The sequence below is a fragment of the Ochotona curzoniae genome, unplaced genomic scaffold, assembly GCF_017591425.1.
Source record: "Ochotona curzoniae isolate NIBS_2020 unplaced genomic scaffold, NIBS_Ocur_1.0 contig_66, whole genome shotgun sequence".
Lineage (NCBI taxonomy): Eukaryota > Metazoa > Chordata > Mammalia > Lagomorpha > Ochotonidae > Ochotona > Ochotona curzoniae.
The window spans coordinates 23,518,717-23,541,728 of record NW_024466512.1 but is presented as its reverse complement, the minus strand read 5'-3'; the positions used below and the strand labels follow the sequence as shown (position 1 = coordinate 23,541,728).

At 45.1% G+C, this 23,012-nt stretch overlaps 1 protein-coding gene across 4 annotated transcripts in view; it reads left to right on the top strand.

The window, feature by feature from the left end:
• The first annotated feature begins 7,297 nt into the window (after positions 1-7,297).
• The window catches only part of CNNM1 (cyclin and CBS domain divalent metal cation transport mediator 1), a 51,438-nt gene continuing 35,723 nt past the window's right edge, over positions 7,298-23,012 (top strand). For all 4 annotated transcript variants that reach the window (XM_040992334.1, XM_040992332.1, XM_040992333.1 and 1 more), the window contains exon 1: positions 7,298-8,883. In XM_040992334.1, the coding sequence (XP_040848268.1) occupies positions 7,320-8,883 (1,564 nt within the window). In that variant the 5' untranslated portion in view covers positions 7,298-7,319. The remainder of the gene's footprint in view (positions 8,884-23,012) is intronic.

Sequence of the window (23,012 nt, the reverse complement as noted above, 5' to 3'; positions counted from 1 at the left end):
GTCATCTCTGTTAGGGGTCCTGAACCTGAAGAGCACAGGCCATGATGCTGTTCTTCTGAACCCCCAGCAGTTGTGTTCACAACTGATTCCTGTCAGTGTATTGTGACATAGATGTGCAGTTTTCCACGGAAAAGACTCGTGACTTTCCTTAGAATCTCACTAGTATGTGTGAATCCAAAAAAGATTGCAGATACTCTTCTCATATCATATTTATCATAGAATGATCAAACAATCAGCTTTACTGGAATCACATGATATATTTGTTAAGTGCAGATTCTTGGCTGGGGCCACACTGTGGCATAGTACGCTAATCCTCTGTTTGAGGTCTTGGCATCCCATTTGGATATGTGCCAGCTGGTTTCCCAGCAGCTCTACTTCCTACCCATATCCCTGTTTGTGGCCTGGGAAAGCAGGGGAAGATGGCTAAAGTTCTTGGGTCCCTACATCCATGTGGAAAGAAGTTCCAGACTTTTGGCTTCAGATTGGCTCAGCTTCAGTTCTTGCAGCCATTTGGGGGGGGGTGGGGCGTGAATCAGCTGACAGGAGCTCTGTCTTTCTCTCTCTTCTCTCCTCTCTCTCTCTCTAACTCTGCCCTTCAAATAAAAATAAATCTTTTTTTAAAAAAAGCAGATTATTGGGGCAGGCATTTGGCCTAGTGGTAAGACAACACTTCAGAATGCCCACATCTCCATGAAATGTGTGGGTTCAAGCCCTGCCTCCACTTGCTGTTCTGGCTTCCTCTGACATTCACCCTGAAAGGCAGCAGAAGATAGCTCAAATAACTCCTGACTGGGCATCAGCCTGTCCTAGCCTTGCTATTATGCATATTTGAGGAGTCAGTCAGAACATGGGCAATATCTCTGTCCCTCTCTCTTTTCCTCTCCTTCTGCCTTTCAAATGCAAAAAAAATAAACAAGCATTGCACATTTTAAATAAATGTATAAAATTCAGATTCTTGGATTCTCTTTCAGTAAATGAAATAGAAATGGAGACAAGAATGTGTATTTTAAAATTAAATGTCAACTATTTGTACTAGGCAATGTATGCTAGTTACATGAAATTTTAAAGGTCAAAAGCACAAAGTCCTTCTTCCATTCCTGTTCCCCACATACTAGTTTCCCCATAGAGAGGCAATACTATCAGCAGTTTTCCGTAAATTCTTCTAGTAGCTATGCAAAAAAAAATTTTTTTGAAAAACATTGTTGCATTAAGAAAAACTATGAGTGTTTACCTACATTAAAATCTGTCTCAGTCAGACTGATTTTTCGCTCCTACTCATTTGAAAACTCAATTATCCTGAAAAACAACACTCAATTCAATCACATAAACACTTTTTCCATCTCCTCTTATCTTCAACACTTTTTTTCCTGTTTAGTGAGAGATCATTGCTCTTGTTTCTTACTCACTGTGATCTGAACTCCCACACTGAATAACCTGGTTCCATGTACTGAATAAACTGATTAGCTACAGGCCCACGTGAAACCAATCTTCTGGCTTTCTGGTTACTGGAAATTAATTACTCTCCAATTCTGCATACACACACACACACACAGAGAGAGAGAGAGAAACTTTTTGGGAGAACAAACTCCCCTAGCCCCACACAGGAGTTTTTTTATTAAGTGATAGAAACACCTGTATCTCAGAGGTGCTGTGCACATCACAGGTGTAAAAGCAGTCAAGTCTTTGCCCTTGAACAGGAACCCTGTCTCCCAGCTTCTGTCTCATGTGCGTTCAGCAATTAAGCAAAATCAAACAGTAAACTGTCCTATTTAAAAAGAGCTCATGTGTTTTATTTATTCATATTTGAAAGCCAGAGACAAAGAGAGTAGGAGAGATGTCTTCCATCTGCCAATTCATTTCCCAAAAGCTTACAACATCCAAGAATGGGACAGACCTAAGCCAGGAACTCAATCCAGATCTCCCGTGTGGGTGGCAGTCACCCAACCACGTGAGTCATTACTTCCAACCTACTGAAGTACACATTAATAGGTCTCTGGATTGGAGGTAGATCCAGGACACAAACCGGGAACTCCACTATGGGATGCAGGCGTCTTAACCACTGTACCAAATGTCCATTCCACAGGATTATTTCAAATGCCAACATAAAACACTAGCCTCAAATTTACCCATAAAATGCTAACAACTGTACTTATATTAAAAGTTAGTAGAAATCAGAGACATTCATCAGCTTAGCCAAATTTGGAAAATGAATAGAATCAAGTGCAATCTGGGATTGAGAAAAAGAGGAAACTTTAGACAGTGTTAGTGGAAATTAGTCAGCAGGACAAGTGGATGTATTTTCTATGATCCAACAGTCTCACACCAGGGCATCCTAGAGGAACTCTCTGCAGATACAGTAGGGTCACAGTCAAGGACTGTGAGCCCATTTGATTCCATTTGAGTCACTCAAATTCCTGACCAGGGACTGGTGCTGTGCCTTGGCTGGTAAAGCCCCTTGTCTGTGGCATTACCATCCATGTGAGCAGCAGTGTAAGTCCTGGCTGCTCCACTTCTGATTCAGCTCCCCAAGTGTTTGGGCAGTTGCACCTGCGTGAGAAATCCAGAAGAAACTCCTGGCTGCTGACCACTGGCTGTTGGCTTCAGACTGGTCCAGTTCTGGCCATTGTGACCATTTGGGGAGTGAACCACTAGATGGAAGATTGAGTCTCTCATCTCAGTAACTGCCTTTCAAATAAATAAATAAAGCTTAAAAAAAAATTCCTGACCAACCATATTTGCAGCAAAGAAATCCAATTTGAAGAATCAAGATCTTCTGAAAACCAGTCCAATTGGCGGCAAAGTGGTAGGATCTGGCCATTTCTGCAGCCAGTAAAATTCACAGAGATCACACTAGACTCCGTATAACAGCACCTTTGTGCTCAGCACAGGCCTGGACATGCCTCTTCCGGTGTGGCCAACAAAAGCATTTAGACACATGCATTCTGATAGTCATAACAGTAGAGGCTGGCATTATTTCCTCCACTCAACTGAGAAGCGAGGAAGTATCTGTCTTATAAGCTACTAAGGGAGTGAACATTTAGGCTGTGGGGAGCTATTTTTGGCAGCTCTTCCTTAGGACAATCACACAGCCAGAAAACCTGTCTGCAAGAATCCTTTCAGTTACAGCAGAGCTCTTGAAACCCAGTACTTTTCCACACCCTCCTGTTCAGTCGAAGGAAAAGTACTCGGGCTCTCCAGGTTATCTATACCCAGGGTGCATTAAACTTTGCTCGCTGACACCTGACACATAAAACTGTCTATCATTTCACAGATGAGGAATTGGCCCAGAAATGTGAATTCATTTTCCTAAGCCTAACATTTCTTAACCATAGGCTCATTCTTACAAGTGACTTCAAGAAGTTCATAGAAAATGAAATTAAAAATAAGTTTATTTTGGGCCCGGCGCGGTGGCGCAAGTGGTTGAGTCCTCGCCTTGCACGCCCGGGATCCCATATGGGCGCCGGTTCTAATCCCGGCAGCCCCGCTTCCCTTCCGGCTCCCTGCTTGTGGCCTGGGAAGGCAGTCGAGGACGGCCCAAGGCTTTGGGAACCTGCGCCCGCGTGGGAGACCCAGAGGAGGCTCCTGGCTTCGGATCGGCATAGTGTCGGCCCGTTGCGCTCACTTGGGGAGTGAATCATCGGACGGAAGATCTTCCTCTCTGTCTCTCCTCTCTCTGTATATCCGCCTTTCCAATGAAAAAATAATAAAAATAAATCTTTAAAAAAAAAAAAAAAAAAAAGTTTATTTTGTGGTAACAAAAGTTTGAAATCCATGCATAGGTTTTCTATAACATGTATTTTCCATGACCTTTTTGAAAAGCTGTTTTGAGTGAATTTGTGTATATATACAAAACTTAAGTAAAAATATATATGTCTCTGAGAGAATTTGCTATTATATATGTAGTGGAGTTCATAATATGCTATGTGACAGAAGCAGGCAAGAATTATAAGTGTAATATACTGAATTATAAAATATACAAATATATGGTGACCTCATGTATGTACTTGTTGCTCATCTTTGTAGAAAATAAAAGGAATTATGCCAAAACATTAGCAATGTTTATCATGGATAGAGTTATGACTTAGTTTTATCTTATGGGTTTCTTTATTAAAAATTATTTTCAATGACATCTACTTTATAATTAGAAATTTAGATATTTTTAATTACTACTGTGTTATTTTTGAAAAGTTTCATTTTGGTGTTTGCCAGCTCTGCAAAATGGAAGGGAGCATCAATCTAGAATCCAAAAAAGTTCAATTAATCAGCTCCGTAAAATGTGTATATTTGTAAGTATATCATCTTCACAGGGCTCTTGTGTGTGTATGAAATAATAAAATATATATATAATCCCAGGACTAAGCATTTGGTCTGGCAGTTAAGATTCCTGGGTTCCAGTCCTGGTTCTGACTCCCAATTCAAGTTTCCTTATAACACAGATTCTGCAAGGCTAGACTGATTCCCAGTTTCTGGCTTTGGGCTGGCCCAGTCCCAGCTGTGCTGGGCATTTGGGAAGTGAACCAGGGAATGGGGTAGCCCCTTCTCAAAAGAAAAAGAAAAGATGCCCCATCTCACATCAGAGTCCCTGCGTTAGAGTCCCATTACAGTTTCAGATCCTACTTCCAGTCACTGGATCTCTGTCACTCACAGGGAAACCTGGATTGAGTTTCCAGATGCTGGCTCTCAGCCTGTTTTAGCCCAGTCTTAATGTTGGCATTTGTGGGGCTTACCAGCAGGCAATGGGCTTGTACACTCTTTCTCTCTGTCTCTCCCACCCCCCTTCAACCCTATGTTTCAAATTAAAAAGAAAAAAAAAACTATCACATGCTTACACCAGTTCTCTCCCCTACACTTTCAATGGTTTCTCTTCAGATTAGAACCCCATCTATCTGTGTAGCACAGCTTAGCCCTGGCCATACCAGCCTCTGGGGCACGAGCCAGTGGATGGAAGGTCTAGCCCTTTCACTGCAACTCTAACTTTCAAATAAATAAAGCTGTAAAAAAGCACATTATACTCTATAGACTATTTTTGCGCAATTCAAAATAAAAATTTTTTACAACTTGTGATGTCTGTAAACATAAATTAAAAAGTAATGCAGGGTCCAGTGTGGCTGGGTGGCTGAAGTCCTCCCCTCACATCCCCCAGGAACTCATGTGGGGACTGGTTCATATTCTGGCTTCATCGCTTCCCTTCCAGCTCCCTCCTTGTGGCCTGGAAAGGCAGTAAAGGATGGCCAAAAGCCTTGGGACCCTGCACCAGCGTGGGAGACCCAGAAGAAGCTGCTGGCTTCGGATCAGCTCAGCTCTAGCCATTGTGGCCACTTGGAGAGTGAACTAGCAGACAGAGAGTCTTTCTCTCTGTGTTTCCTTCTCCCTGTGAATCTACACTTGATCTTAGCCAAAAGGCCGAGAAGCAATCTCTCCCTGTGGATCTGACTTTCCAATAAAAAATAAATCTTTGAAAAAAAGAGAGAAAAATTGTAATGTATATTGATAGTAAATTCAGTCAAGAGAAATCAGAACTTATATTCACACAAAAACCTATACACAAACATTTACAACCACTTTCTTTATAATTGCCCCTAATTGGAAGTGTTCGTTATGTGGGTAAACAGGTTTACACATCCATTTAATAAAATACAACTCAGCCACAGTGTGCCAGTAGAGTGACACAGTGACTTAGGCGCTTCCTGTGACACTGGCACCTCATTGCAGTGCTAGTTGGGGTCCCAGCTGTGAGAGTCCCACCTCTCACCCAGCTCCCTGCTGATATACCTGGGGAGGCATGCGAGAATGGCCCAAGTGCTTGGGCACTGCCACGCACACGCAAGATGTGGATGGAGTTCCAGACTGCCGGCCTCAGCCTGGCCCAGCCTTGGCTTACTGCAGGCATTCAGGGAGTGAACCTGAAGATCTGTCTCACTCTGTCCCCCTCCCTTCCAAACAAATCAATCAATAAATCCCCCTTTTAAAAAAAGGACGAATTATTGATAAACATAACATGGATACGTCTTACATGCATTGTACTTAGTCAAGGAAGCCAGTCTCAGAAAGGGCATGCACTCTGTCGTTCAGCTTATTTGACATTCAGAGAATATAAACTATAGGGGAGAACAAATAAGCAGTTTCCAAAAAGGCACGTGGGAGGGGCTGACTGCAAGAAGACAGCAAGAGAATTTAGGGAGGTGATGGAACTGGTTTTGATTGCCATGATGGCATCATGAGTTTGTACTTGTCAAGGCTCATAGGACAGCACACCAAAAAGTGAGTTTTACTACAGATTCCAGCCAGCCCTGCTCCCAGCTCCAGCTTCCTGCTGATGAGAACTCGGGGAGGCACATTTTCATCGTGACAAATGCAATAGATCCACCTCGGTCTTTTTCCTGTTGTATAGTATTCCACTGCACAGTGGTATCATCATTTACTTCCTGTTCCTTATTGATAGAGATTCTAACCTTAAAAAAAAAAAAGTAGATATTTGAAAGGTAGAGACACAAGGGGGAGAGGTAGAAATAGATCTATCTACTGTTTCATAGCCCAAAACAACTGGAACAGTGTAGAATGGGCCACATCAAAACCAGGAGTCGGGCATTTATCCCATGTGGGTGGCAAGGTTTACTTGGGACATCTGTTCCTGCTTTCTTAGGCTTGTTAACAGGGAACTGGAAGGGAAGCAGAGCAGCCAGGACTCAAACTGGCTCCCATAAGGGATGCCCAATCCACAGGCTGAGGCTTAACCCCTAATGTCACCATGACACCCTAGACTCTGACCTTTCCGAGGATTTGGGCTGAAATAATTTGCAAATTTTTACAACACAAAAGGACAGCTGGACTCGATGCTAATCACTAAAAAGGTTTTCATCGGCTCCAGACTTTGCCTCCACAACATCTTTTGACTGAAAGGGAAAAAGCCAAGTAGCAAGAAGGTACGGGAAACACTGAGATATTTCCCGGACCAATGAGGAAGCCGTAGGACGGGCAGGGAATTACTGCCGGGTAGGAGTTCGCGGTGCGGCGGAGCGCGGTACCGCTGGGGGGGAATGGGGGCAGGCCAAGCGAAGCCTTCCTCAGGCTGCAGCTTAGATATACCCAAGTGCATGGGGCTATGCACTGTGCCTACCGATGCGTGGCTATCTCCAGCCTCCGACCGCAGCACCTTGCCCCGCCAGCGTCTGTGCCTCCACAGCCTCCAGCCCACGCGCGTAGAGGGCGCACACGTGGTGACCTGCCTGGAGCTGCGTTCCGGGCTCCGGCTCCTCCTCCCTCCGGCTCTCTCTTGTTAGGCTTTCTGCAGTATCACGTGCAGCCGCGCCAAGTGCAGGATGGCGGCGGCAGCAGCCGCGCCGGGTGTCAGGCTCCGGGACTGCTGCAGCCGGGGCGCCGTGCTCCTGCTCTTCTTCTCCCTGTCTCCTCGGCCTCCAGCCGCCGCCGCCTGGCTGCTGGGCCTGCGGCCTGAGGACACTGCTGGAGGCCGCGTGTCTCTGGAAGGGGGCACTCTGCGCGCGGCCGAAGGCACCAGCTTCCTCCTGCGCGTCTATTTCCAGCCCGGGCCCTCAGCGCCCTCAGCGCCAGTGCCCTCACCCACCCTCTCTCCGGGGGAGAACGGCACCGGCGACTGGGCTCCGAGGCTCGTGTTTATCGAGGAGCCTCCAGGCGGGAACGGCGTGGCGCCCAGCTCAGTGCCTACGCGGCCCCCGGGACCGCAGCGCTGCCGGGAGCAGAGCGACTGGGCGTCGGATGTGGAAGTCCTCGGGCCCCTGCGCCCCGGGGGCGTGGCGGGCTCTGCCCTGGTCCAGGTGCGGGTGCGGGAGTTGCGCAAAGGCGAGGCAGAGCGGGTCGGCGCGGGCGGTGGCGGGAAGCTCTTCTCGCTGTGCGCCTGGGATGGGCGCGCTTGGCACCACCACGGCGCCGCCGGCGGCTTCCTGCTGCGCGTCCGCCCGCGGCTCTATGGCCCGGGTGGGGACCTGCTGCCCCCCGCGTGGCTGCGGGCGCTCGGGGCGCTCCTGCTGCTGGCCCTGTCTGCCCTGTTCAGCGGCCTGCGCCTCAGCCTGCTCTCGCTGGACCCGGTGGAGTTACGGGTGCTGCGGAACAGCGGCTCGGCCGCCGAGCAGGAGCAGGCGCGCCGCGTGCAGGCCGTGCGCGGCAGGGGCACCCATCTGCTCTGCACCCTGCTCCTGGGCCAAGCCGGAGCCAACGCCGCCCTAGCCGGCTGGCTGTACGCCTCGCTGCCTCCGGGCGTCGGGGGCCCAGGCGAAGACTACGTCGAGGCGGGGATTCACTTCCCGTGGCTGCCTGCGCTCGTGTGCACCGGCGCCGTGTTCCTGGGGGCTGAGATTTGCCCCTACTCCGTCTGTTCGCGCCACGGGCTGGCCATTGCGTCTCACAGCGTGTGCTTGACCCGGCTCCTCATGGCGGCCGCCTTCCCCGTGTGCTACCCTCTGGGTCGCCTGCTGGACTGGGCACTGCGCCAGGAGATCAGCACCTTCTACACGCGGGAGAAGCTGCTGGAGACACTGCGGGCGGCAGACCCCTACAGCGACCTTGTGAAGGAGGAGCTTAACATCATCCAGGGCGCGCTGGAGCTGCGCACCAAGGTGGTGGAGGAGGTTCTGACCCCGCTCGGGGACTGCTTCATGTTGCGCTCCGACGCCGTGCTGGACTTCGCCACTGTCTCCGAGATCCTGCGCAGTGGCTACACTCGCATCCCGGTGTACGAAGGCGACCAGCGGCACAACATTGTGGACATTCTGTTTGTCAAGGACTTGGCCTTTGTGGACCCCGACGACTGCACCCCACTTCTCACTGTCACCCGCTTCTACAACCGGCCCCTGCACTGTGTCTTCAATGATACACGCCTGGACACGGTGTTGGAGGAATTTAAGAAAGGTGAGCAATGGTCTGTCCCACCCTAGACCCTCAGCTCCTATCCCCTGTGAAGTTTCTGTTGCCCAAAGCCAGTTCTCTCCTGTATGTCCTACACGCCCTCCCACCCCCTCTGTGCTCTTGCACTTTTTTCTACCTACTTTCCTTGCAGTACATCTTGTGAGCCCCAGTGTTTTCCCTTCTCGCCTCACAAGATGTACCATATCCCTCGTTTATTTTGTTCCACTAGCGGTTTTCATGGGCCTGAGAAGTTTCCGGTTTGTGCAGGTTGCAGTCCCGATGGCCCGGGGCGTCATTGCAAGGCTCCTTACCCATCACAATGAGCACCTCTGCAGGTTCTCTAAGCAAACAGCCTTTCCTTACAACTCTTCCACTGCTAGAAGCTTGGAGTGTTCAAAACAAACAATCTATTGCTGGACAGCTCCTGCTGCTGACAGTGTCTCCCTTACGTGGAGCAGACATTTGGATTTCCAGAGTTCTGTTTTGGAGTCAGGGAGAGGCAGCCCCAGGCACCTTAGATTCTTCTCCGTATTTAACTTCGCATCAGCTATGGCTGCAACATGCATCAAGTACCCACTTCGGAGATTAAGATGCGACTGGGACAGTAGGGCCCCTGAACTTGAAGTCTCGTGACATAGGGTAGATCTTGGCCTGAGTAAATGTTCTGGGTCGAGGAAACCGTAGGAATCATTCATTTCCGAAAATGCAGGATTTTCTTCAGTGTGGTTGCTGCTGCTCTCCTGAGCTTCAGCTTGATGTCATGCCCCTAACATGTTTACTTCACGTCTGAGCTTTGTCATTGAAAATGACCTTCTAAGGTTGTGAGTTAGGATTTACTCAAGGAAGATCAGGGCACGTATTTGGGAGTCAATCCTCGTGGAATCCCATAGTTCCACAGGTCCCCTGGCACTCCAGCCTAGGTACAGAAGAACCCTTGGTTGCTTTTGAAAACCAGATCTACCTTGAGGTGTCACTGTTGGGAACATTTGAGAGATTATTTCACAGAGCCTGAGGACAACTCCAGATGTGTGTGGGAACAAGGATGTGGTTAGAACTTTCCAGATTGGCTCTTTTTGAAAGATGCATGTTTTTTGTGCATACAGATTGACATGTTTGTTATAAACAAAACAAAAGCAGAGTGGTTCCCTGGCTTTAGAACCAGGCTTCAAATGTAGCTTTTCTGTGGCTAGCCGGATTCTTATTTGAATGACCTTTTTATCCATTGTTGACCAATAATTTGATCTCATTATGTTATCATCATAGATACTAAGAGTTCAAATAAAGAGAGAAATCTGGGGATCTTCTTCCAGCTAAAATCTTTTGAAAATTTTATAAATATCAAATACAGCCTGGGAAGGGGAGGCAAATGTCAAAAAGCCGCTTGCAACCTCCAACTTGGGGAGAACAGCTCCAGACTGTATCCAGGCCATTTGCTGATATGGTTCAATGTCTCCCCAAAACTCTCATGCTGAGATTTAATTGTGTTAAGAGGTGATTAGATAGGAAATGAGGGTTGTCCCTCTAAAGTTGTTATCATGGTAGGGATTAGTTATCGAGAGACGGTTTTTATAAAGGCAAGTCAAACTCTGGCTCTTTGTCGTGTGGGTGTCACCCAAGGGCGTAGTGTCCTTCCATCATGTTAGGGAGCAGAGACCCGGGCCACATGCCAGCTCCAGGCTCCTGAAAATCCCAGCCTCCAAATCTATAAGAAATACATTTTATGTTTTATATGTAAATGACCCAATCTCAGGTGTTCTGCAATAAGCAACACAGAATAGGCTAAGTGAGTTGGTGCCATGAGACAAGGATGGGACTGAGGGTGTGGCAGCCACTTAAACCCAGTGTGGGCTAATGGCTCATCTTCTGGCTTTTTCTTTGGTCCTTGGTTATTCTGTGTGTCCCCTTCAGATGTAGGGTCTTAGATCTGGCTATGAGAGCTGTGAAAAAGCTGTATTAGTCTGTTCTGGACATTGTAACCAAAACTACGGATGGTGGCTTACACAACGGAAGTTTTATGTTCTCACAGTTTTGGAGGTTGAAAGTCCAAGATGAAGGTGTCAGCAAGCAGCTCTGATTCCTTCTGGGCTTTTCTCCTTGGCTTGCCAATGGCCACCTCTGTCTCCTGACACTGCCTTTCCTGCATGAACCCCTGATGTCTACTCGTGTGCCCAAGTGTTCTGTTCTTACAAGGACATTAGTCAGATTGGATTAGGGCCCGCCTTATGGCCGCATTCTAACGTATGGACTCTTTTGAGGTACAATAGTGTTTAGTAAAACTTCTGCGAACTCTTGCTTTTGTCCCTTTTGTACAGTTTTAGGCAACAGAGGAGGCAAGAAAGTATTCAGAAGTTGTCTGTAGAGTTTGTGTTGAAGTGAGCGCAGCCTTCGGTTGCAGGACTTGCCTCATAGCTCTTGTTTCTCCAGTGCTTTCAACAGTTACTTGCACAAAGTAGGTTTTTCAGAAAAGTTACTATTGACCTGAAATGAATTTTTCTGAAGATTTTCTAAATCTGAAGCGTATAAGGCTTGCCAATATTTATTAGTAATTAGTTGGTAGGGAGCTAAATCACCAAAGAGAAGTAGGCCTGTAACTCCTCGAATTGAGGTGGTGCTCTGCCTTTTACAACTCTGCTGGGTAGTATTATTAATTCTATTTTACAGGTAAAGATCCTAAACCTCAGATCAGTACCACGGTTGCTCACGTTAGTTAGCTAGTACTTGATTGAACTGTGTGGGATTTTGCCTGTTGACTTCCTAGTTGCAGGTCTTTAAACGTGGGAAGAAGAAATTGGTTTTTCTAACAAGTGTGCTAGCTGTACAAAGGCGAGAACTGTTTCTCCCCTCTGTACTGTGCATTTCTTTCTTCTTTTAAGATTTATTTGTTTTTATTGGAAAGGCAGATAAACAGAGAGGAGGAGAGACAGCGAGGAAGATCTTCTGTCCAATGGTTCACTCCCCAAGCCACCACAACAGTGGGAGCTGAGCCAATCTGAAGCCAGGAGCCAAGAGTCTCTTCTGGGTCTCCCAGGTAGGTGCAGGGTCCCCATGCTTTGGTCCATCCTTCACTGCTTTCCCAAGCCACAAGTGGGGAGCTGGATGGGAAACAGGGCTGCTGGGATTAGAACGGCGACCATATGGGATTCTAGCATGTGCAAGGTGAGGACTTTAGCTGCTAGGCTACCGCACCAGGCCCTGTACTGTACATTTCTTGAGGACAGAGAATAAATCGCATTGCCTCTGTAGTCCAGGATAGGGACAGTGGCCATCATGGCTAGGGGATTCAATGCATTTATTGAATTCATGGTTTTACGTTTTCTTTCTTAACAAGAGATATCCCATACCCTTGTTTCCTCCAAAGCCCAGAACTCAATATGGATCGCCCACATTGGTGGCAGGGATCCAGCTACTGATGCCTTCACTGGCTGCCTCCCAGGATGCACATTCGCATGAAACTAGAGACGAGTGTGGGGGTAGGACACAAACCCGGGTGCTGTCTCAGCTGCTGGGCCAAATGCCTGCCCAAATAGGTGACTCTAAATTACTGTTTGAGGGGCTAGCATGGTAGGCTAAGCCTCCAACTGTGGTGCCAGCATCCCAGTAGGTGCCGGTTCAAGTCCCAGCTGCTCTTCCAATCCAGCTCCCTGCTTATGGCCTGTGAAGGAAGTAGAGGGTGGCTAAAGTCCTTGGGGCCCTGTGCTCAGAAATGTGAGACCTTGAAGAACCGCCATGCCCAGTGCTACAACTATCTCCTCTCTTTTAAAAAATTTCTCTTTTTACTTTTAAAATATTTATAAGTTATCTTTTTTTAACAAATTTAATATTCCTCATGGACAATTCTTATAATATTTTCTCCTTACCTTCCTCCTGTCTTCCTTTTGTTCTTTAGATTTTAAGACAATACATTTTTAAATTTATATTACAGTCAAGGGTTTAGTGCTCTGCCAGATAAGAAGTTTAATAAGTTTAGTTTAGCAGGGAACATAGCCAAGGGATATAAACAATAGTCCATTGGAAAAATGGCCATTTGACTCACATGGAAATTTTAAAGGAGTTACAGATCATTAAAAATGTAGTATAACATTCTTAACCATTGACTTGATGAAGATATAAAACAAAAATTTGATAAAACTATATTTGTGGCAATGTTGACACAGGTATTTCTTTTCTTTTTTGTCCTTTTTGTTTGTTTCTTTTTTGATTTTGGCTCCCACCGAAACGGGAGAGTATGCACTGATTTATCTTTCTGTGTCCAGCTTATTTCACTCAACACAACGTCCTCCAGTTGCATTCATTTTGTTGCAAGCGAGAAGATTTCTTCCTTTTGATAGCTGAATAATATTCCATTGTATGTATGTGACCCATTTTATTTATCCTTTCATCCATCAACCTTAGTTGATTTCATGGTTTGGCTTTTGTAAACAGTGTTGTGATAAACATGATGGTGCAGGTGTCTCTTTGATATAATGGGTTTATATCTTTTGTCTATATGGCCAAAAGTAGGATTGCTGGGCCATTTGTCAAGTCTATTTTCAGGTTGTTTTTTGTTGTTGTTGTTATTGTTGCTGTTATTTGTTTGTTTGTCTTGTTTTTTCCAAAATCTCCATACTGTTTTCCACAGTCCTGCACTAGCTTACCTTCCCTCCAACAGTGTATAAGAATCCCCTTTCCACATTTTCTGCATTTGTTACTCTCTGTGTTTTGGAATTTAGCCTTTCCTACAGAGAGAAGTTTTGATTTGTGTCTCTCTGATAGCTAGGATGTAAATAACTAACTTGTATATTTCTATGTTTGAGGGAGGTGAATCCTAAGAATAGAATAATTAGAGCTACTCCATTGATGACCACAACAAATCTCTCCTCTTCCTTTTCCTGGCTCTCTGTCCCAACTGTGAGCACACCATCCCTCCAGGCTCCGGTGCTGGGAACCTTGCCTCCACTGTCCACCCCTGTCTGAGTCTGCTCGGGCTGCTGCAGCAGTACACTGTAGACTGGAAGACTTCAGCAAAAGAGATGAATTGTCTCACACTTCTGGAGACTAGGGGTCCAGGTGAAGGTTCTGGCGAGTTCAGTTTCCGGTGAGGGCTCTCTTCCTGCCATGCAGGTGGCTGCCTTCTTTCTGGTCCTCAGACAGCCTGTCCTCAGTATGTGCACACAGAATGCAAGAGAGCTTTGCTCTCCCCTCTTCTTAGAAGGACTCCATCCTATTGGATTGCATCCTACCCTGAAGACCTCCTGTAACTGTTTTCTTAGAAGCTCCCTTAGAGGTGGGAGACGGGAGCTAGGGGGAGAAGCATTCAGGGCTCAGTGTGAGAATTTGGGGAGCAAACATTCAATCCATCATGATCATGAAAGTCCATTTATTTAAACCATAAAATTGTTAATATTGCATCTATACTATTGAATCGATGCATAATTTAGCACACTGTTCTATTAGGATATTCATTGATTTTATTCAACAAATAGTTACTATAAACCTGTTAGGTGTTCATAGGGGAGAACACCACCAACACACGTGCACTTTGTTCTAATACAAGAGACAGAAATGAAACATGGAGTGGTGATTAAGAGCACAAGCTTTGATGCCAGCTGGCCTGGATTGATATAAGTCTTGGGTAAATTACCTACTTAGCAATGTCTGCTTCATTAGCTGTACAATGAGTATTTACTTATAGGGCTGTTTGAAACATTGAAACCATTGCATTATACTGCTTGTTTAAGTGCTAAGCATTAGCTGGAATTATTTAATATAAATGCAAATAAATTACTCATTCATTCAAATGCTTCCAAAGAAGTTAAACTTCAAATTTTTGTCTCTTTCAAATCCATCCTCTCCAGGGCCACTAAAATAATCTCCAGGAGTATTATCCCTGCTTGAAACCCTTCTGCAGCTCCCTCCTGCAGGATGAAGTCTAAGCTGGTACCAGGCATGCCAACCGTCTCCTACCAGCTTGCTGTTCTCCCCTCTGGCCTTGCCACTCACCACTCAACCACAATGCTACAATGCTAGGCTCCAGTAGCCCTGAGTTTCTTGTCTTTTTCCTTCAGCTCATGCTGGTCTGTTTGTCAGGATTTGCCTGACTAATCCAGCTCCAGCTCTTTTAACACTAAGCTCAGAGGCCACTGGCGAGCTTCTCCTGTAAACTCCGGTTTTAGCTAACTTCATTGTTCCATGTGCTTATCTCAATTCGTGAACCAACAGACCATGTTTGTGCTTGCCTCTAAGCGCCCCTTACCCGTAGAAAGACCATCCAGAGGGCAGACTGTAACTCTAGCATCTATGCATGGAAGAAACACAGAGTAAAGTTTCGGTCATGTTTGTTGAAAGACCAAATGAGTGATCGAAGGAATTAAACCGTAATGTAATGGAAGGGATCTGTGGAGAGTTAGTAAACGAATCATTATCTCCAGTCCACTCGTGTTGGACTATTCCGCAGCAGGACAGACTACGTTGGAAGACATGTGATGCACATACTATTTGTCTGCTTCTTTAGCACATCTATTTCTTTTTTTATATTACGATTTATTTTATTTTTATTGGAAAGGCAGATTTACAGAGAGGAGGAAAGATAGAAGGATCTTCTCTCCATTGGTTCACTCCCCAAAGGGTTGCATCAGTGGAGCTGAGCTGATCCAAAGCCAGGAGCCAGGAGCTTCTTCTAGGTCTCCCATGCAGATGCTGGGTTCCAAGGCTTTGGGCTGTCCTCGACTGCTTTTCCAGGCTGCAGGCAGGGAGCTGAATAGGAAGCGAAGCAACCAGTACACGAACCAGCGCCCATATAGGATGCCCAGTGGATGCAAGGCAAGGGTTTACAGCTACTAGGACATCACACCAGCCCAGGCACATTTATTTGTTGCCACAGTTCCTAATCATGAACAAAGCATGTGCTGAAGAGTTGAGCATGTTGTTAGATAAAAACCTGCACCAAACAGCTGGGCTGTGATGATATAGCAGGGTTTATGATGATAAAACCATGCTTTTATTGAGGTCTGCTCCCAGGAGAGGTTTACCTGTCAGCAATGGCGTGAGCTGGAAAGGTTGCACTGGAATGAGGCTCGCCTAGCTTAAGTAGTGGTGAACTTGAAGTAAAGGTATATGTAGCCTTCTGATTGGTTGGCTCCATTTGAATGAGTCCCAGGCTGCTATTCTCCACTAGAACTTTTGGCACCACCTAGGGACTTTCTGCCTGCCCCCAGACCCTCCGGACTAACAGTCCTTACTCCCAAAGACCCTAGAGTATGGTGGGGGTAGGAGGGACTCCCCTTGCAAAACTAGAAGATAGACTACCTTTTCTAGTGACTTCCAGTGATATGGCAGCTCACAGCTCAAATGCAAGGGGACCACAAAAATGTGGTGGAAATGTGTATTATGACAAGACTACACATGATTTGAATTTTTCGCACTAAAATGAACTTAGCTTGTACTTCCATTTTCCATGACCTTATTATATAAGTGTCTTTATTTAACCTTATGGACAGGACCAGCTTAGAAATAAATCATCAGAACAAAAATATTTATAATGGAGATATGAAAATGCAATGAAACCGTGGGGGACATAGTAATTAGGAATAGGGGTCATTTTTGCTTTCATAAAAGTTTTATTGACATTGGTTTCTGTGCACATAGAATACAGGAAAAAAAATGCATGAAACTCACCTGAATATAACCATCCCACTGCCCAGAAGTAACTTTGCTTTGTCCTATGAGAAATGTACATAATAATAACCTTCGTCAAATGTTTAAAAAGAAAATAAAGGGGGAAAACCCATTATCCTGCCTTTATCCTCAAATCAGAAGACCCTGGAGTGCTTTTCTTTTGTGATGGTGTTATTTTCACTACAGTTTCCTCGGGGTGAGTTCTGTAATTTGGTAGGACTAATTTATAAACTAGAGTCTTAGAGATTTATAGTGCTTCTAAAATTTACAGCTCTATTAGAGTTTTTATTTCGGGGGAAACCCATGGGGTGAAGAAGAAAGCTTTGTTCTGAAATCAGAGGCCTCTGGGCACTACAGCTCTGGTATTTAACTCATTTAGAAAACTCTGCTATGTCAGTAACATTGTCTACAAACAAAAGACAGTCCCAGCCCTCATTTGCAGGCTTGTTCTATCTGTAGACTGGCACCGCACCATGTGGCTTCAATAGGACCTATTGCAGTTTTCATACTCAGCCTTCACTCTTTGGTGGATTGCATCAGTAAATTCCCACCCACCCACCCCGCTCCTGCTTTGGGCCTGGCACCACAATAGGCCCTGGGAATACCGTGCCGACCAAGACCAGCTCTGACTATCCCTATGTAGCTGCATGTTGTCATCCTCCATCTTGGGTCTTCCTGCACGTAGTTTGTTGCCTAAAGTACAAGAGCAAGTTAAAAAGTTTGTGGGCCTGTGGAGGTCAAAGATAATGTGTATTTCATTGCCAAAGAAATGTTTGAGATCCTTGCATGGTTTTTGCATGATTTGTGTTTTCAGTGACATTTTTGAAGGCCCCCCAGAGGTCCCTACAGCCAGTCAGTTCTGTCCCAGACACAGAATAAGTTTTACGTAAGGAATAATCTGGTCAGAAGAGTCCGCTAGTCACTTTACACTTAAAATGCTAATGTAAACTATATAAGCAAGAGGACTAATCATCCCATTGTCTAATTCTGCAGAAAAGAATCTACCAAAACCTTAGTGCCTTAGTCAGTCCCCCTAAAAGGAAAATTAAAATATCTTCATTAAGTTATTACTCTTCTCTGGTATAGTAAGATATAATATGCTTTCAAAAATATTAAGTATTACTGGATAACAATTAATAAAATGTAGAACAAGAAAATGTTTGCGTTCTAAACAACAGAGTCAGCAGAAAACAAAGCATAATCCATCACACACAGATAGGAAGAACAAACAGGGAAAAATGAAGTTAATTGTAAGATGATGAAACTGTAGATTGACTTTTCTCCCTTTAAAATTTTTCAGTGTGATTTCTGTAATGTTGTTATGTAATATGCTTTTTCTTCACCTTCCTTCAGGCAAAGAAAAGTAACAATAGAGCCTGAAGTGGAAAGAGGCTAAAAACAGCCTGAAGGAGAATCTAATTCAAACTTTTTGTTTTTTTAAGTTCTCCTTTCCAGGCCAGCTCAGCCTCCATTGTCAGACTATCTTTTTTATCTGATCTGCATACCACAGCCTGTGGTTGAACTCCATTTTCTGTTTTCATCACACTTCCTGACTTCTCTTATTTGAAGACAATCCTGTCTTACCCTCAGTTCCAATTTTTTAACCACCAGATCCACTTGTTTGTGTTTTTAGCTCTCCCTTTGGGAGGGGTCTGTGGGCTTTGCTAGGCTGCCTTTTTTCAGTTCCTGTCTTCCATTACACAGCTTTTGCAGGTATAGGGCTTTCCCCTCCCTTCCCTCTCTTTCCTCCCTCCTCTTCTCCTCCTCGTTGTCCCCTGTGTCTTACAATAACTCGGTCCTTCAGCTGCAGTCACACGTTCTGCGCTTTATGTGTCAGGGTTCTTTTGCACTGGTTCACCGCTGGACCCTTGGCCTGTCACAGTAACAACTCTCCATGCTCTTTTGATGTGCTTCTCTGTGTCCTTTTTCCCAAATGGAGATTCTTCTCAATTCTTCCTTCCATACAAGTACACTGAGTGGGTCTTTGGCTTTGCCATACGGTGGGGATTCAGTGTGGGCAAGACAGATACCATCCCTGCCTTCCTGGGGCTTGCAGCCAAGTAGGGAGGGAGAGAGTCATCATGAATAATTACAATAAGCAATAAATTATTCGAATACAAGGAATAAGGAACTCTGGCAGTGTCTGGCAGAAGGTCCTGTACAGGTCTTTAGGTAGGATAAGACTCCTCTCTCTCCAAATGAACTGAACTGAACCCCTAAAAAGCGGTCAGAAGATGTTTGTCTCTGACGTGGGGAAGGGAGCCCACCAGCAATGACCCTAAGGAAGAAGGGCCAGTGCAGTGCCCAGCGAGGTTCCCAGGCTGTGTAACAGGAGTTGGAGAAAGCATCATTGCTGACAGCCTGCCTTCCTGCCTCCCCAGTGACTGTCACTATGGCGAGGGCAGTTCAGTTCAGCTCTGTTCACTGCGTGCCAGGGCTCCAGACAGATACACATCACTGGCCTTCCAGGAACATGAAGGCAGCAGGGAAGGTCCCCAGGGGAAGGTATGAGGCAGGGTGGCCTGGAAGCAAAGACATCCAGAAAAGATCTGTGCCGTGCCCTGCATGGCCTGGAAACTTCTCTGAGGAAGGCACAAGTTCAGCTCAGCCTTGAAAAACGACTCTGATAAGCAGGGCTGAATTGAAGTACATGGTAGCCGAGGCAGGAATTTGAGCTAGCAACCTAAAGGCAGAGGGGGGAGGCGACGCTGTGTCTGAATGCTGGCAAAACAGTGATCCTGGTGCTGTTTCCCGCCAGCACAACAGGGCACAGTGACTCATTTGTCAAGTGTAATTTTTGTTCCCTTTGGGTGCCAGCACTACATTTTTCACCGTTTTTGATGGCAATAATTCTAAAATGTTTTTGAACCATTCCTGCCTTCCTTAACAAAGGGTGCTAAATATACCTGAATCTTGATGACGCAGGGTTGTGGTTATGAGAAAATATATTATGCAGTTCTCTGTCTACTTCCCTAATTTTTTCTGCACTCTGGCTGTCAAACATTAGTTCTCTTTGAGTCAGCCTCGGGCAGATTCCTGACCCCATCGTACTCTACACAGAACCACTCTTTTTCTGTCCATCTCTCATACAGCTTCTGTTTTACTGAGAATTCACATAAGCATGCATGTTGAGTGCTATTCCTGGTATACAATAATCTTCAATAAATACCTGCTGAATAATGATTAATCAGCCAGTAACTGGCATAGTCAGGTGTGAACTTGGCCTACGGACCTGCAATAATTCTTTCTGGAACCAGATTCAAAGCTGTGCAAGACCTCCAGATAATGGGTCGCTTCTCTGCTATTTTTGCAGTGTTACTCGGCAGTCAAACTGCCAACTGGCTCACATTCTAGTGACTAACAACTGTTTTCTTCATGTCTTAGTGATGTTGGTTGCCATGGTGCTCTGGATGACACGGTTGGCTTTTTTATAATTGCCTTTTTGTGGCTCAAGAAATATTTTGGGGATTGAGGTGTTGATTACTCTATTTCCGATAAATTAGAACAAGACAATTACTACAAAGTTCAGAATTGTTTTTTTAAGCTAGAGATTCAGTTTTGTCTTTCCACACTCGTGTGGTTGGTACATGGTTGTGATGTTTCTTTTCCTGATTTGTTAGAAAATTATTTGATTGGTACAGATCAAGGTAGCTTTTTCTCATCTCATGCCAATGGAGTTCTTCAGTATTAAGATATAAACATTAGAGTCCACAGCTCTTGGAAAAGACAAGCTGAAACTGTTGACACCGTTAAAATAGTTGTATCATATGTCATCACACAAAACGCATCCTCTGAAGTCAAACTGTTTTTGCAGCACAGGACTGTTTAGATTTGTAAGAACATGTAATTTGCAAGCAGAAAAAGAAACCCGGTCATGACCCTGTTCTGCCCTTTAATTTTAAAGGTTGAGAGACCCAGAAAGGATGAGCAAAAATAGTGGTGGTGATCCTTGATAGCTGCCAAGCCTTTTGCATATGCTGCACCTTCTCAAGGCAGCTACTCGCTTTATGCTCACTGAGAATGTGAAGCCAGCAGCTCTTAGCCCCATTTCATATCTCTAAGGCACCTGGGATGCAGAAACTGGAATATCCTGCTCAAAGTCAGTGACAGAGGTAGAACCAGAACTCGTGTCTGTGATTCACACTCCAATCAATGGAGACATGGACACAGACGGAGACTACCAGAGGCCTGGGCTTGGATCTCCTTCATGTGCTACCTGTGTGACTTGGTCAGGTCATCCATCACTCCAAGGTTTATCTTCCATCTTCTTAAAAGGGAACTGTTGGGACAGGTCTTGAGCCTCGTGGTTAAGACACAGGTTAAAATGCCATTTCCTGTGTCAGAGTGCCTAATTTTGATACTTGTCTTCAGCACCTGGCTCCAATTTCCTGCTAATGTAGACCCTGAAGGGCAAGAGTAATGGTTCAAACAATTGGGATTTTGCCACCCACGCGGGAGGTATGGCTCCCAGATCCAGGCGGGATTATCCCCGTGCCTTTGTGTGTGTATGTGTCTCCCTCTCAAATAAACACAAAAATAAATTTTTTACAGGAGGGGAGAATAGGGACACTGTATTGTAAATGTAAGTGTACTTAAGATGCTCTGCTGTGTGCCTCTTACCTCCCGACATAGGTAAATGAATTGACTGTAGTTGTCATCTCATTATAACAAGTCCTTTCTCTAATCCAGCCCATTGACAAGACCCAAGAGACCAACACTGAGCCTTATTCTTCATCCTGTGGTCAGTTAGAGGTAGTTTTCTTCCCATCATCCTGCCCTTCCTCAGACATCTCAGGCAAAGTAAAACATGGCCATCTGTTAATATAGCCATCTAAACAAAATTCCTCAGAGCTCCAGTCAGCTCATGAGGCTAAATTATCAGTATCACAGGAAAGGTTGGAACAGAAAGCAGTTGTCATCAGGGAAGGCAGAACTGTGACTCCTGGAACTTTCCAACAGAAAGCCCTCCTCCTCTTGGTAACTCACTAATAAGGAGGTGCAGCAGATTGCCTCTGCATGCTTTCCTAGAGGCTCTGGGCATTACAAAATATGGGTCCAAGACTCTTAATACATCTGCCACAGGAAACTGACATTTGACCTAAAAAGTTCATTGTGTGGAAAAGAACATTAGGCTGTCAGGGTAGGCAGAGCAGATAGTTTCTTGGCTCCATTGGGTACAAATGATTGGCCATGCACAGTTATTTCATTTCTGTGGGTCTCAGCTTCCTTGTGTCTATCAGCAATAACAATCCTCACTTTGCAGTAATAATGAAAATCAGAGGTAATATATGCTGCCAGTGTACAACAGGTGTTGGAGTCACCTCTAGGGCAAAACCCCTACTCTCAGGAGTCAGCTTGTGTTAGACCAAGCACAGTGCAGAGAGCATTGGAGCAGCTGCCAGCTGCCTTTACCCGAATAAAATCCTTCAAAGGGTGTGTTATAAGGTCATTTCAGGTGTCTAGCTTACTTCAATAAAGCCAGGAACATAGGCTTTAAACTTACCACAATTACCTGAATTGCTAGATGACCAAAGTCGGTCTTCTGTATCTCTTGATGTACCTTCCTCAAACCTGAGGTTGGTTCATGGTCTGCAAATGACATCATCTACCAAAACCAAATTATCATGGAGGTTTTCAAGCAAGAAGTCCTGGTTATATTTGAGAATCAAACTGACCCCATATGTGACCTCCGTGATGAGCTCTGTGTGTGAGAGGCCTTAGGTTAAAATGTCCAGTCTTATTTAAGTCTTCCAATTTTAGTATATATGCTGCCAAAGTGAGCATGTTAGTTAGGTCTTGAAGCTCTCCACAAACCTTAGCCAGGGTGGGTCCTAATAGGGCCCTGGATTCACATTTTGGCTCCATTGTTTATTAGCTGATAAGTTACTTTCTGGAAAGTGAAAAAGCACAACACATTTTGATGGAGTACCGGAAAGGAAGGCAAAGTAGACACCAAAAACACCTGGGACCTCTAATGCCAGGAGAAAGAGTTCAAAAACAATCTTCCCTGGCAGCTGGCAAATGTCGTTGATATTGGGAGTATCGTTACAAATGTGATGTTTGGGGGGATCTTTTATCTGTTTTAGTGTATAGGATAAGCCAGAGCTGGAAATTCCCAAAGGGGAATCAATTATGATGTTAATGCAGATATCCAGGATAGGATGAGGACATGGATATTGAGACAATGCGCTTGCAATTAAAAGGATGGAAAATCTTTGAGACTTCATTCTCTTTTGGTCATTCCTTCTCAGTCTCCTACATCTTCTGATGTATCTTCCGCATGTGGAAATCAGACAGTCTGCTCATATCAGACACTGAAATGAGTGCCAGCATGTTGTATTTCTCTGGCTTCTAAATTTGAAACCGTCTCAGGGCTCAGAAATAGATCTCTTCTATAATTACACTCACTTGATTATTTCATTGATTCTCCCAAAGAGATCATTAACCTAAGCTCTAACTGCTATTTCCACATCTCCACT